A 14,398-nucleotide genomic window follows, 5' to 3' on the forward strand; every position below is an offset into this window, starting at 1 on the left:
ATGAGTGGTGTTCAGTTGTGACCCCCACTGAGAGAAGGGGATGCCATTTCGGGTTGGTACCCACAGCTTAAGAAGCATTAGTTTAGAAATCTCTGGATCCTCCAAAATGACTGGAGAAGCTGACCATAGAGCCACATTGGAAGGCCTAGATATTCATAGAGAAACCATTAATCCACGAATAATCAGATGTGCAAAAAAATCAAAACTGCAAATGTGAAGGTATGATTGTTGTTTGATTTTCTATAAGAAAACTGAAAATGAATAATGTGGATTTTTAGGATATTATTTTTATATGTTACAGGTTCAAACAGATTTTTGTCAGACTGTACTTCCATACCTTATTCATGACATCCTGTTACATGACTCAAATGAATCTGGGCAGACTCTTTTGTCCACACATATTCAGACATTTTTCAGCACTTGTTGCAAATACGCATTTCCCTCCAGTAGGACATCGACGCCTGCATGTTCGGATCCAGGTAAACTGCGATAGTTCTCCTCCTCCAGAATCTGAGTTCTGTTGTGTGAAGTAATTCACACCATTTATTATTAAGACAGATGCTTTATAAAATGTCATGAGCAGGTCATTGTCTTGAGAGGCATGAAATACGAATTTTATCGTCATGAGAAGGATGACAAGGAGTGAATATGGGCAAAGGCAGTTAAGATATATTTCAATTTAGCTGCAGTTCCAAGTAAGGATTATGGGGTTGAACAATTACGGTGATGAGAAAATCACCATTAAAGAGGTTTTGCAAATGAAAGATGGCACTGCATTATTAGGAAACTGTAAGTATAGGTGAAGTTACTCTGACTCTGTCAAAAAACTTGTTTTGACAGAAATTACCATGTGACTTAGCATGCGGTTAATATAAAATAATGAGTTAGATCTTGAAATCCTTACTCTGTTGGTGAAGAGTTGGATTGTGAACTCATGAAATCTGATGGAAAATTCTGCAAGTTTATGCTATAATTAATGAGTTAGTTTTTAAGGCACCAAGACACTTTATTTTTCTGCTACAGTCTAACAGGGTTATCCTTCTGGAGGTTGATACCATAGTTGTACAGATAAATTTTGTGAGGTAAATAAATTGGGTTTATTTACTCTTTTCATTTCTCTTTATCACATAATCAAAACCAGCTAAGCCTCATGGGTGATGATTTTCACTGGGCTCCAATTCCCGCTCTGTTGTTAACTTATTTCTTGAGAACTGTGGAAAAATTTCTGTACAGTGTTCCCTCACTACTTCGCGGTTCACTTTTCACGGATTCGCTGTTTTGTGGTTTTTCAATAAACTCTAAAAGGCTATTATAAATAATAAAAAATTACAATTTACAGCCTAAGGAAGGGAGGAAGGAGAAGCTAAAGGGAGAGAAAAGGAGCCCAAGCGGCAACAGGAGGAGAAGGAGGCAATTTATCAACACATGATTCGTTGATAAAAACTTAAAATAGTGTATAACTACTAAAATAATGTATAAATATTAAAATAAATATAGTGTCCCTACTTCACAGATTTTCACTTATTGCGGGTGGTCCTGGAACCTAACCCCCGCAATAAGTGAGGGAACACTGTATCTCTGTTTCCATTGTAAAATAAGTATACTAATGTTTAGGAGATAATAATGAAGGTGAATAAACAAAGATTCAAAAGCACTTTGAACACTCCTTATTAACATCTTTTGGGTTTACATTTTTGTAAAACAATGCATGTACGGACACATGTGTGCACACGCGCACACACATGTAATCGTATACTATATGGGTTGAGCCTCCAAAATCTGAAATGCTCCAATATCCAAAACGTTTGTGTAGTCACTTGTGCCTTTGAAGCAACAGCTACAACAGTCTTGTTTTTTTTTTCATTAACAAGATGGAAGTTTATGGTCTCCTTGAAGATCTCCTGTAGAGTACTGTATTTTTCCCAACTTACAGGTCCCTTATATCCTCATTCTCTCAGATCCTCAGTCTTCCTCTAGCCTTGTTTCTCATACAGGACATAGGCAGCAAAGAATGAGACCTAAGACTGGAAAGAGACGCAAGAATCTGTGAAATGACAAGAGGTGTGGATTCACTGTATTTGGATTCCTGCCATTTCAGTTATTCCAAAATCCAAGATCCCAAGTATTTCAGATAAAGGATACTCAGCCTGTATAGTGATTATATATGTTATATACAATATATCAGTAAGTCTATGAATAGAGTTTCTACACCTACATGTCTAATTTACTTCATACAGACATTAATTAAATAACCTTGTTAATTAAAATGTTTTCCTTTCCAATATAGATTCAGAACCGCTTGCTAATGGCAGTTTGGATAAAATATCTCGAAGAACAATGCTTGCTATAGTTGACTACTTAAGACGACAAAAGAAGTAAGCTTACTTTACTGTAACTTTAACTTACAACAGTTTTAACCATAATCACAGGGCCAGTCAATATCATAGGTGTAAGGCTTAGGCTTCAGTTGTTACAAAATATATGTCTCACATCACCTTGTTTTCAGTCCCAAATATTTATTACTTTTAAAAAGGTTTTATTCAGAATTTCCCCATGCTATTTAGAAAGTGTCAGTTTTGTTGGGAAGACACATTCCTAGTCTGTTTTAAGTCCAGCAGAGACCTTTTTTAAAAAACAAGATAGTAAATGAGATGTTAATTTGCAATTTATTTAATGCTTTTAATTTTAAATGATCCTCCTGGGCCTGAAGCGTCCAGTAGGAACAAAAGAAACAGATTTTACAAGTAGGGACAAATTGTGCCTGGGAAGGGACATTGTGCCTGGGAAGGGAGAGAAGGGCTAAAACAATTTAAACTTACTCTAAAAATGTTATGTAAAGACTGAAAATTGTCATTGACATCCTCTAAAGCTAAGAGTCTGACTTGCCCAAGGTCACCTATTGCGTTTCTATGACTAGATGTCATAGTGTGTCAGAAGCGACTTGAGAACATACTGCAAGTCGCTTCTGGTGTGAGAGAATTGGCCGTCTACTGAGATTTTGCCCATGGGACTCCGGGATATGTTAGCTGGGAGGCTTCTCTAATGTCCCCGCAAGCTAGAGCTGACAGACGGGAGTTCACTCAGTCTCATAGATTCAAACAGGCAACCTTCAGGTCAGCAACCCAACCTTTAAGTCAGCAGTTCAGCTGGCACAAGGGTCTAACCCAGTGCACCACTGCGGTTCCTCAAAATGCTACACTGGTTTCTTAAAGATCTGTGATGTTCAAATATAATGTGTGCCTCTAATGTGGATTAGAATGATTTCATAAAGTGAATGTATTTGTGCTTATATTTTCCCCCCCAGAAATCCTTCAAGTACCGTCTTTGATGACAGCTTTTGGCTGGATTTAAATTACCTTCAGGTTGCCATGGCAGCCCAGTCTTGTGCTGCTCATTTCACAGCTTTACTGTATGCAGAAATCTATGCTGACAAGATAAACCAGGACAAGCAGCAAGAACGGTACTAGTATTACATAGAATCTGTACATATTTATGTCAAACCTCAAATGCATTTTTAATGAGTGAGTCCTGGCCCTGTTATTAGATAGGTGAGCAATAGGCCTTCTCTGCTGTTCTCTTGTGCCCCCTTCTGTTGGAGGGCATAGCTGTATGTGCTTGATGGCCTGTCTATACCCAAAATAGTATTTGCCCAGCCTTAGCAACAGTTTTCCCCCACTGTCTTGCAGGTCTGCTTCCAAACCAGCTAGATGTCTAGCATTTGAAGAAGAAAGTCAAAACGAAACTCTTACTTGTTTGAGCAACAAGAGTAAAGAAGACACTGGAATAAGTTTGCAGGTGTGGTATATCTTTGGCACAAAATATTTATTCACACATAGAGTAGAACTGATTTAAATTTTATGAATTTAACTAATTGACCACAAGTTTATATTTTTAACATAGTCTTATAGCATCCAGGTATTCTGGCTATCCAATACACTCAAGGGGACCCTCAGAATAAAATAATAGAACCGTAGAGTGTCTCGTAAGCCATTTTGTCCAACCCTCTGCTCAATGCATTTACTCCAGCTAGAGTACCCCCACCAGAAAGCTGTCCAGCCTCTTTTTGAATATAATCGCTCTAGAATCTGGCTCCATTATCAACCCTCTCTTAATGTCTAGAAGTTCCTTCTAATGTTCAATCAAAATCTATACAAAAATCTGTAACATAAAACTGCTAGACCTGGCCCTATCCTTTTGAATGGCACAGAGCAGGCCTCCTGCCGCTTCTTCTCTCTTGATAGCCCTTGAGGTGTTTAAAGAGTGGAGTCATCTCACCCCTCTTCACCAGGCTGAATGTGCCCAACTCCATAAACTTTTCCTCATATATTTTGTTCCCTATCTCACTTATTGCTCTTGTTCTCCTTCTCTGAACCTGCTTCAATTCGTCTATATCCTTCTTAAAATGGGCACCCAGAACTGAATGCTGTTCTCTGGATGAGGTCTGACCAGCACACAGTACAGTGGGACTATTGCTGTCAGAGCTTTGTAACATTCTATCATTTCTGAAGTGACAATAAGTGATTATAAGGATCAGGACCATCCCAGCAGCAAGCATTAAGAAGTTAATCACCTGGCTAGCATTGAGTAATTTACAGCCAGGCTGAAGTGTTGAAGAGTTGCATGAGTTGGAGGTGTGTTATATAGAGAGTTGTTGCTGCCAGAGTGTTAAGCTGCTGGAGATACAGAGAGACTGAGGGATCAGTGAAGATCAGAGAGAAGAGCTAAATACTATGGCAAAAAGCATTATTTGCATTCTTTACTGTAGAATCACACTGCTGGATCATGTTCAACCTACAACGAGCAATAATCCTAAAGTCCTTTTCACATATACTACCATGTACCTTGTATTCTATACCTATGCACTAGGTTTTTTTTTACCCAAATGTGGATTTTTGCATGTGTTCTTGTGAATGTCAGTTTCAGCCCATTTTTTAGTTTATCAAGATCCTTTTGAATGCTCTTCTAATGTGTTAGCAGCCCCTTCACATTTTGTGTAGTCTTCAACCTTGATAAGGTTTCCTTCCAACCCATCATCTCAGTCACTGATGAAAAGAATCAAGAGTGTTGACCCCAAAACAGACTCCTTTGGGCCCTTTACTCAAGGCTTCCATCCAATTTGAAGTACAGCTGTTGAGGACAACTCTGTGAACACGGTTTTCCAACCAATTATGTAATCAATTTGCTAATGAAGATATCATGGAGGACTTTATCTAAAGCAATGGTTCTCAACCTGTGGGTCTCCAGCAGGGCTGTAGCTGCGGGGCGGGGGTGGGGGTTCAACCCCCCCCCTGAAATTTCTCAGGTTTTAAAAAAACCTGGTTTACTCATGAATTTTAACAGTTTAACCAAATCCTCATGAGTGTCCACTGAAGTTGATCTGTTTTGAGTGTCCATTGAAGTTTATCCATGGAGCCAGATTTCTAAATTATTTTGCGTTATGGAACTATTCTTCAGGATTCACTAAAAAAAGGTTTCACCCCCCCCCCCCACCATTTTTTCTGGCTATGGTCCTGGTCCCCAGGCGTTTTGGCCTACAACTCCCAGAAATCCCAGCCAGTTTACCAGCTGTTAGGTTTCTGGGAGTTGAAGGCCAAAACATCTGGGGACCCACCGGTTGAGAACCACTGATCTAAAGCATTCCCATCATCTAATAAATAAGTAACTTAATAGAAAGAGATGTCCGTTTAGACTGGGAGGATTTTTTTTCTTGTCAAACCCATTCTGGTTCCTACTAATCACTACATTGGCCTCCAGGTATTTAAACAGATTCTTTTATCTTCTGTTATAATAATTTTCTAGATACTGAGATCAGTATGACTGGATCTTCATATTTGCACTTTGTGAAGAGAGGGCTAATGTTTGCTCTTTTCCAATCCTCTTGTATCTTCACCTGTTCTCCAAGGTTTCTCAGAAATGGTGACAAGTGATTTAGAGAGTATGTCCAAGTTTCTTCAGTACTCTGAAATACATTCAAATCTGATCCTGCAGATTTGAACTTGTTTAGATTAAATAGGTAATTCCTGACTAACTTCTTGTCTATCTTGTCAACTTTGATTTCTTGTCACAGTCTTCTGATCCTTTTGGGGGGGAAAACTGAAGCAAAATAAATATTCAGTAATTCTGCCTATTTGTTGTAATCCATTAGCATTCAGTGTTGATAATGTATACTGTATTTAATTGATTATTACAATACACTGTCACATTTATGCCATGTAGAAGATTATATCAATGTGTTTTGTTGTACTTAGGATCTTCTCATGGAGATTTACAGAAGCATAGGAGAACCGGACAGTATCTATGGCTGTGGTGGAGGGAGAATGTTGCAGCCATTAGCTAGGTATTAATTCCATTAGAAAATTAATGATTATATCTGAACACCATGTACTTGAAATCTAAATATCTTCTGTCCATAACAGAATAAGAACATATGAACATGAAGCAGTGTGGGGGAAAGCCCTGGTGACTTACGATATTGAAACAGGCCTTCCACCATCAACTCGACAGGCAGGAATAATGGAGGTAAGTTTTACAACTGATCAGTATAGTGTTTATATTAAGATCTTACCATATTTTTTTCTTTTTTCTTTTGTGTTAGGTTGGGGAAAATGTAGCTTCCCAATATTTTTGGGCCCACATTTTAACAGTTGACTGACATGTGGAGGGTTATAGTTTGCCCTGCTGTATCATTAGTTTTATTACTTTACTAGCTTGAATACTCGGCGTTGCCCGAGTTATTTGAAATTTTTTGATTGTACAAAATGCATACGGTTGTTGAGTAACTACAACTGGCATCATGCCAGGTTAACCCTGAGAAATTTCATCAGTACTTAAAGTTTATTGTGCTGGGCAGGTTTGCTCTAGATGCATCATCGATGAGGCTCTCTGGCTGTAGGGTAAACTACAACTCCCACTATGGTGAGTCAGTCCCTTCAAACTCTTCCAGTAGGTTGAGTTAGTCATGGGAGTTCTGTGTGCCAAGTTTGGTCCAGGCCCATCATGGATGGAGATCACAGTTTCTCTGGTTGTGGGTAAACTACAACTCCCAGAAAGAAAAGCCAGTTTCCCCCAAATCCCTCCAGTAATCAAATTTCAGCATATCAGGTATGTGTGCCAAGTTTTGTCCAGATCCATCGGTGTTTGGGTTCAAAGTGCTCTCTGAATGTAGGTGAACTATAACTTCCCCAAATCAAGGTTAATTTTCCCCAAAGACCTCCAGTATTTTTTGCTGGTCATAGGGGCTCTGTTCCAAGCTTGGTCCAATTCCATCTTTGGTGGAGTTCAGAGTGCTCATTGATTGCAAGTGATCTATAAATCCTAGTACAGTGTTCCCTCCCTACTTTGCGGTTTCCTTTTCACTCCCTCACTGCTTTGCGGTTTTTTTCTGAGCGGTGGCGCATGCGCAAAAGGTGCCAGAGTAAGAAACACTGGGGTGTCTGCGGTGGAGGAAAAACAGAAAATCTAGAATGAAATTGTTCCCAAATAAAAGCCTTAACTTGGATGGTGGCCCTTCTAAATCCTGTCTTAGAAAGTGGCTATTTTGTTGCAGAAATTATATTCTTTTCCACTTCAGCACCATATACACTCTCAAAGAGCGACTTATAACAAATACACTTAACTTCTAGTGTTGATTCATGTTTCAGAAATTCAAATCTGATTCTTCAAATATTAACTTTATATCTCATTCATTGCTAGGCCTTGCAAAATTTTGGACTATATGATACACTCTCAATCTATTTAAAAGGACTGGAACAGGAAAATGAAGAAAGTACTATGGAATTACAAGAACTACGTTATCAGGCAGCATGGAGAAATATGCAGTGGGATCACATTTCTTCAGTCAAGTAATGCACATTAGTATTTCATTTAAAATTATGTTTAGATTTGAGTGAGTTAAATACTTTCAGCTCTTTTCTAGGAGAGAAATCTATTCAGAGCTGAAAATATTATAAAACACATTTTAATATAATGCTAAATTAAATATGTTATTGTTTTAATCTTTTAAGAGATGAAATGGGAGGACGAGGCTATCACGAATCACTGTATGATACTCTGCAGTGTTTAAAGGACAAGGAATTCTCTACATTTCATGACAGATTGAAGTGTGCTAGGTAAATAGTAAACTCTGAACATTTTTTTATAATTGCCTGTGCATGTTAACAAAATGAAAATGTCAGTTTTCGATAGCGTTGCAGTTTGTGTTAAGTTAAGCATATGTAAAAATCTAATTAATATCTGTAAAGTTTATGAAAAGGTTTTTAATATATATATAAAGTGTGCTATTGAAGTGTTACCTTGGAAAGATGTCAATCTGCTGAACTGGAGATGATATCCTAAACACAACACAACTGACAATAGTAGATATATTTAATAAATGTTATTTAAATAAGTATTGATTTACCATTGGTATGTCTGCTCATGTTAGGACTGGAAGTTGGATTTAAACCAGAGCAAATATTTTAATGGGAGGCAGAAAGTAGATTCAACATCCGTAAGAAGAATAGTTCAAGAAGGCAGATTAGCTTTGAAAAGACATTTGCTTCTCTTGAGGAACTATTTGAAGTTTCATACATACCATTCTGCACCCCTTCATGTGCAGTTCAAAAATCTTTATTGTTTTTAAAAGAATTAGATAAGGACATCATACAGACTAGTAAGCCTGAGAAACGATATCTCCACCGAGAAGATATCTGGATTCTGTTTGTTCATGAATCTATTAGGTGTACCTTACAATACGATGTTATAACTTTTGTGCACTGTGTAGTGGAATTTGAAATTGATTAAGCAAAACTTGAGGAATATTATATTTTTTTGTATTCATAGAGTGAAGGAAGTAGAAGAGCTGTCTAAAGGTAGCCTTGAGTCTGTATATTCATTGCTGCCTGCACTCTGTAGACTGCAGACCATTGGAGAGTTGGAATGCATAGGACAACTTTTCACCGGGTACTTGCACGTTTCTTTCAATGCTTAACTGCCAATATTATTGTGAATGTTTATGAACAGTTCATAATGCATCTTAAGATATCCCAAGACATTTGTGTCTTGCAATCTGAATCACCATTGCTTGTTATAAGCCTAATTCAAATTTAAATTATGTAATAAAATGTATAATGTATTGCATGAATCCTATGAATAATCCCAACAGGATTACACCCATTGAATCAACTGCTGAACAGTCATATATCTATATATAAGGTCATATATCTTATATATATATCTATATATAAGTTTGAAAACCTAACTTTCTTTGAGATGCTTATTTTATTTTTCTGCCATTTTTCTTTATTGCTTCTTAAGAAGCCCTTTTCAAACAAGGGTTGTGATGTTGTCCAAAGCTATGTGCATCAGATGGGCAACTTCTTTTCCTTTTTCTAGCCGGGAGAGGGCCACAGAAGCACTATTTTCAAAAACTGCTAGGCTAAGCATAATTGTTCTCTACTTTTGTGGACCTTTCTTTGACTCATGCCTCCCTGTCTGACATGAGCAGTCTTTGGTACATCCCTCTTTATGTGGATTCCTCTTCTCACCAGCCCAGAAAATGTCACAGCTGGCATTTATAGTGAAGGCTGAGTCTAGGTTAGTTGAGAGGATCAAGCCATGCCTTCCCTTGTAGGCTGAATTATGGGCAGTGCCTTTCTCTAATGAATAAGATAATCTGGGTTGCTGAGAGTTTTCCAGGCTGTACGGCCATGTTCCAGAAGCATTCTCTCCTGATGTTTCACCCACATCTATGGCAGGCATCCTCAGAGGTTGTGAGACCTAGGCAAGTGGGGTTTATATCTTTGTGGAATGTCCAGGGTGGGAGAAAGAACTCTTGTTTGCTTGAGGCAAGTATGAATGTTGCAGTTCGCCGCCTTGATTATCATTGAGTGGCCTAGTAGCTTCAAAGCCTGGCTGCTTCTTGTCTGGGGGAATCCTTTGTTTGGAGTATTAGCTGGCCCTGATTGATTCATGTCTGGAATTCCTCTGTTTTTGGAGTGGTGTTCTTTTTTGCTATCCTGATTTTAGAGTTTTTAAATCATTGATTTCTGACCAGTCTGTATTTTTGTTTGCCACCTTATTTATTAGCTAGGCTAGAATAGAAATTGACCAGAAGAACACTGGATGCCTGCTGATAAATCTGAAGGCACATCACCTTCTCTGTCTCTATCTATGTGGGTTGAGATTGACATAATTGGCTTGGGTTACTCCTTTCTTACAGCCTAAAATGAACTTTCACTGTAATATCCTATGTATTGTTGTTCACTGCATGGACTCAGTGCATTTCATCAACGTGTGAGGGGTTAAAATTGGTCAGGAAATACTTTTTTATTGTTTAAAATGTTGATATAATGTCAGTCCTAGATATCAGTCAGATTAACACCTGGCTAATACCCTGTTGATTTTTTTACTCAAAGCTTCTCATTGCTTTCACATGCTCTCTTCCTTTTAGATCAGTTTCTAACAGTGAACTGAATAACATATATCTGAAGTGGCAGAGGCAGTCCCGGCTTCTTCAGGACAGTGACTTTAGTTTCCAAGAACCAATCATGGCTTTGCGCACAGTAATTTTGAACATCCTTCTGGAGAAGGAAATGGACAATACGAAAAGGGAATGTATTAAGGACATCCTCACCAGACATCTTGTGGAGTTGTCCAGATTGGGTCGAATGGCAAACAACACACAAGTAATACATTTTCAAAATTGTATGGTAACATCTGGGTTAATTCATCTAGATTAAGCTAAAGGTTTTCCCCTGATATTAAGTCTAGTCGTGTGCAACCCTGGGACTTGGTGCTCATCTCTATTTGTAAGCTGAAAAGCCAGCGATATCCGTAGACACCTCCAAGGTCATATGGCTGACATGACTGCATGGAGTGCCGTTTCCTTCCCACCAGAGCAGTACCTATTGATCTATTCACATATTTTTGAATTACTAGGTTGGCAGAAGCTGGGGCTAACAGCGGGAGCTCACCCCACTCTCTGGATTTGAACCACTAACCTTTTAGTCATCAAATTCAGCAGCTCAGCAGTTTAACCTGCTGCGCTACCATCTAGATTAGCCTAAGCTAAAATTCCCACTTGTGTTACAGAGATTCAGAGTTGGGAAACAAGAATATCTTTCTGTTTATCACTTTCAGGTCCTCTAACTGTGAGATATATGAAACAAAGATTAAGACATACGGAGAGCTAACTACATTGTGATAAATTATCTGAAGTATATGACTTTTTGCTAGTGCACAGAGTTTAAGTTTCTGTTAGGTGAACAACTATTCCCTTGGCTCCAGTCTTCCAGTTGCTCTATCTATATATATATTTTCAGGTCCATCACTTTCAGGTCCTCTAACTGTGAGATGTGTGTGTGTGTGTGTGTGTATATATATATATATATATGGGCCACAATACCAGATAGAGATAACTACTGTACTCTAATTTTACAGTTTAACTTGCAAGCCCAGAAGTAGTTATGCTGCTGAGACTTTGTCATCTTATAATTGATAGCACAACAGTCTAGTTTGGTTTTTAACATAGATGTAAAGCAGGAGTATGGTGTGTCTCTAGATCAGTGATCTTAAACTTTAATCCACCGTCTGTTTTTGGAACACACATCCCAGAATCCCTTGGCATTGTTCATGTAGGCTGGGGGTTATGGAAGGTTAGAACATCTAGAAGATGAATGGATGGCCGAGAACCACTTTCTAGGTAGTATTGAACTGCAGTGTCAATCAGCTATAGCAAACATGGCCAAGAATGAGGTGTGAGCCAGCATGTGTTGTCGAAGGCTTTCATGGCTGGGATCACAGGGTTGTTGTATGTTTTCCGGGCTGTATGGCCATATTCCAGAGCCAACAGTTTTCAGTCTAAAAACATCCAAGACAACTCATTGCCCTTCCTGATACAAAAGAATGAATTTTCAATTCAGGTCAAGAACAGGATTTGTGTGCTAAATCTTTATAGCATTTTTGGAGTCACTATTTGAAGACATGCATACCCAAACACAGACCTCTTTGAAGGGTGGAATGTAAATGTAACAGGTTTTAACTGCCTTTAGCTAAACATTAGATTCCAGTAATATGAAACCGAGGGTATATGTGAACACTTCTTTTGTTTGTTGGGTTGTTTTCAGCTTCCAGAAAGAGCAATATTTCAAATCAAGCAGTATAACCCAACGAGACACAGGATATCTGAATGGCAACTAGAAGAAGCTCAGGTGTTCTGGGCTAAAAAGGAGCAAAGCTTAGCACTAAATATTCTAAAGGAGATGATTAAAAAATTGGATGACGATTGGACTAAGGTAATGTGATACATTTTGTGTTTAAGGACCTTAAGCATATTAAAACAAACATGTTACTGAAAAAAGAAATTAAAGGTCTAACCCAACATGTTGGACGGCAATTTATATATCAATGAGTGAGTATGTCTGACGTGCATCAATATGTTTTTGTTCAAAGGTTGAAAAAGATGCAAACTTGAGACTGATTTACACTGAGTGTCTCAGGCTATGTGGAAGCTGGTTGGCAGAGACTTGCTTAGAAAATCCTACAGTTATTATGAGAAATTACTTGGAAAAGGTAAAAAAAATCTCCAGAATAATTGTACACCTTTTGCAAAAGATTTGAAAAGGTTTTACTTTTATAAAAAATATCTTTTGCTTCTGTAGTTGCTTAATCATTAAAAAATGCGAAGTTTTTTTTTAATGGGCAGGATAGCCTATATCATTTTTACAACTTTGGTTCTAGGCTATAGAAGTTGCAGGGAGCCAAAAGGGTGACAGCAGTGATGAGCAGAAGAGTGGGAAAATGAAGGCTTTTCTATCTCTGGCTCGTTTTTCGGACACTCAGTATCAAAGAATTGAAAATTATATGAAATCATCAGAGTTTGAAAACAAGCAAGCTTTACTGAGGAAAGCCAAAGAGGAAGTTGGTCTTCTAAGAGAACATAAGGTGCAAACAAACAGGTAGATTTCTTAACTGGTTGTGTTGATTTGCTGTCAGTAGAAAGTAATTAGCATTGATCTAGTAAGTGAATAATTAAGTAGTTATTTGAGTTTTGTTATGTGGTTTCTCACAGAAAAGTGAAGAAATTACAGATCTTTGAAGTTTTTGCTATCTCCTGCTATTGGAGTTGTTTATTTATTGCATTGTTCAGAAAAGTATACAGTTGGACCAAGTCATCTGAGAAATAAATTTGTTATAGGAAGAGGGTTGTGCGAACTCAGTTTTTTCTTCGTGTACTCTGTGAATGCACACTAATGGAGAGACTGCGCCTGCGCAGGTTCCAACGGAAACTCTTCCCAAGCTAAAGTTTAAATTTTGGCGGTAGCCACGCCCCCCGTCCCCAGAGGGCATATAAGGCGGCCCTGGGCGTCCGCTCTCCAGTTCCTTTTTTTCCGCCGCAAGGTTCACTTCGGATTCTCATGTCTACTACTCGCTTCAAATGCTGCACTCAGTGTGCCGCTAAAATTCCTGACTCCGACGGCCACGCCAAGTGCCTCTTCTGTCTGGGAGAGGCCCATGTCGTCGGTACCTGCCGTTTTTGCCTAGCCCTAACGGCTCAAGCAAGAAAAAATAGGGCCGCGAGACTTAGAGCAGCGCTCTACGAGAAGTCACTCGCCCCTGAGCCCACTCCGTCGACGTCGGGCGCGTCGTCGACGCCGAGTCTGAGACCGATGTCGGCACCGGCTGCTAAAGCCTCTTCGGTTTCGTCGAGGGCGTCTAGGGCCTCTAAATCAGCTAAGCCCGTCAAACCGCCGTGCACGCTCACCACGGTCACCATGTCGACTCGCTCCGGCAGACTTGGTCCCTCCTCGACGTCGAGCTCGGTGGCCTCCGTGTCTTCGATTCGATCCCACCTTGGGTCTCCTCCATCGACCTCCGCGATGAAAATCGCCTTTAAGAGAGCCCACGAGGAAGCTCGTCGGACCCAGTCTGATTCGGCAATGGTCCCTCCGACGCCGGGAAAATCTCTGAGGGCTCCTTCTAAACAGCCGCTTGCTAAGAAGAGAGCGACCCAACGCTCCTCTTCCTCTGCCTCTTCTAAAAAGGATATTCCTTCTTCTTCGGCGACTTCTTCTAGGAGATCCTCTCCGATCGCCCCTGCACAGCGGCCTCGTCAACCCTCCCCTCGGGTTCTGTCTGATGGCGAACTTCAGGACTCACCCCACCACTCCACCCAAACAGTGGTCGGTGCCGTCGCCTCGACCTGCTGCCGTGCATCGTCCGTCACGCCAGCAGCTTTTTCCCCCGACCTCGACACCGGAACGGGGTAGACAAACCACCCGCCTGGCTCGAGCTGCCCAAGCTTCGGCCTCCACAGAAACTCGGCCTCAGTTGGCTCCTGCTCTTGAGGCTTTGCCTCCCCCAGAGACTGTGCTTTCATCTCCCCCTCAGTCCCCCCAAGGGGCTGAGGACGATGAGATCG

General features: G+C 39.8%; 1 protein-coding gene across 2 annotated transcripts in view; it reads left to right on the top strand.

Annotated features, from left to right (window-relative positions):
- Positions 1-14,398, top strand: part of atm (ATM serine/threonine kinase) — an 86,965-nt gene that overhangs the window by 52,676 nt on the left and 19,891 nt on the right. The window contains exons 37-49 of one of the 2 annotated variants that reach the window (XM_062974604.1): positions 302-479; positions 2,288-2,375; positions 3,305-3,460; positions 3,687-3,795; positions 6,249-6,337; positions 6,417-6,519; positions 7,693-7,841; positions 8,004-8,108; positions 8,821-8,940; positions 10,430-10,664; positions 12,105-12,272; positions 12,430-12,549; positions 12,718-12,935. In XM_062974604.1, coding sequence (XP_062830674.1) covers positions 302-479; positions 2,288-2,375; positions 3,305-3,460; positions 3,687-3,795; positions 6,249-6,337; positions 6,417-6,519; positions 7,693-7,841; positions 8,004-8,108; positions 8,821-8,940; positions 10,430-10,664; positions 12,105-12,272; positions 12,430-12,549; positions 12,718-12,935 — 1,838 coding nt within the window. Of the gene's footprint in view, positions 1-301; positions 480-1,023; positions 1,083-2,287; positions 2,376-3,304; positions 3,461-3,686; positions 3,796-6,248; positions 6,338-6,416; positions 6,520-7,692; positions 7,842-8,003; positions 8,109-8,820; positions 8,941-10,429; positions 10,665-12,104; positions 12,273-12,429; positions 12,550-12,717; positions 12,936-14,398 lie in introns of those variants that run through there. The other variant, XM_062974605.1, reaches the window with a different exon arrangement.

Source organism: Anolis carolinensis, chromosome 3, assembly GCF_035594765.1.
Source record: "Anolis carolinensis isolate JA03-04 chromosome 3, rAnoCar3.1.pri, whole genome shotgun sequence".
Classification (NCBI taxonomy): domain Eukaryota; kingdom Metazoa; phylum Chordata; class Lepidosauria; order Squamata; family Dactyloidae; genus Anolis; species Anolis carolinensis.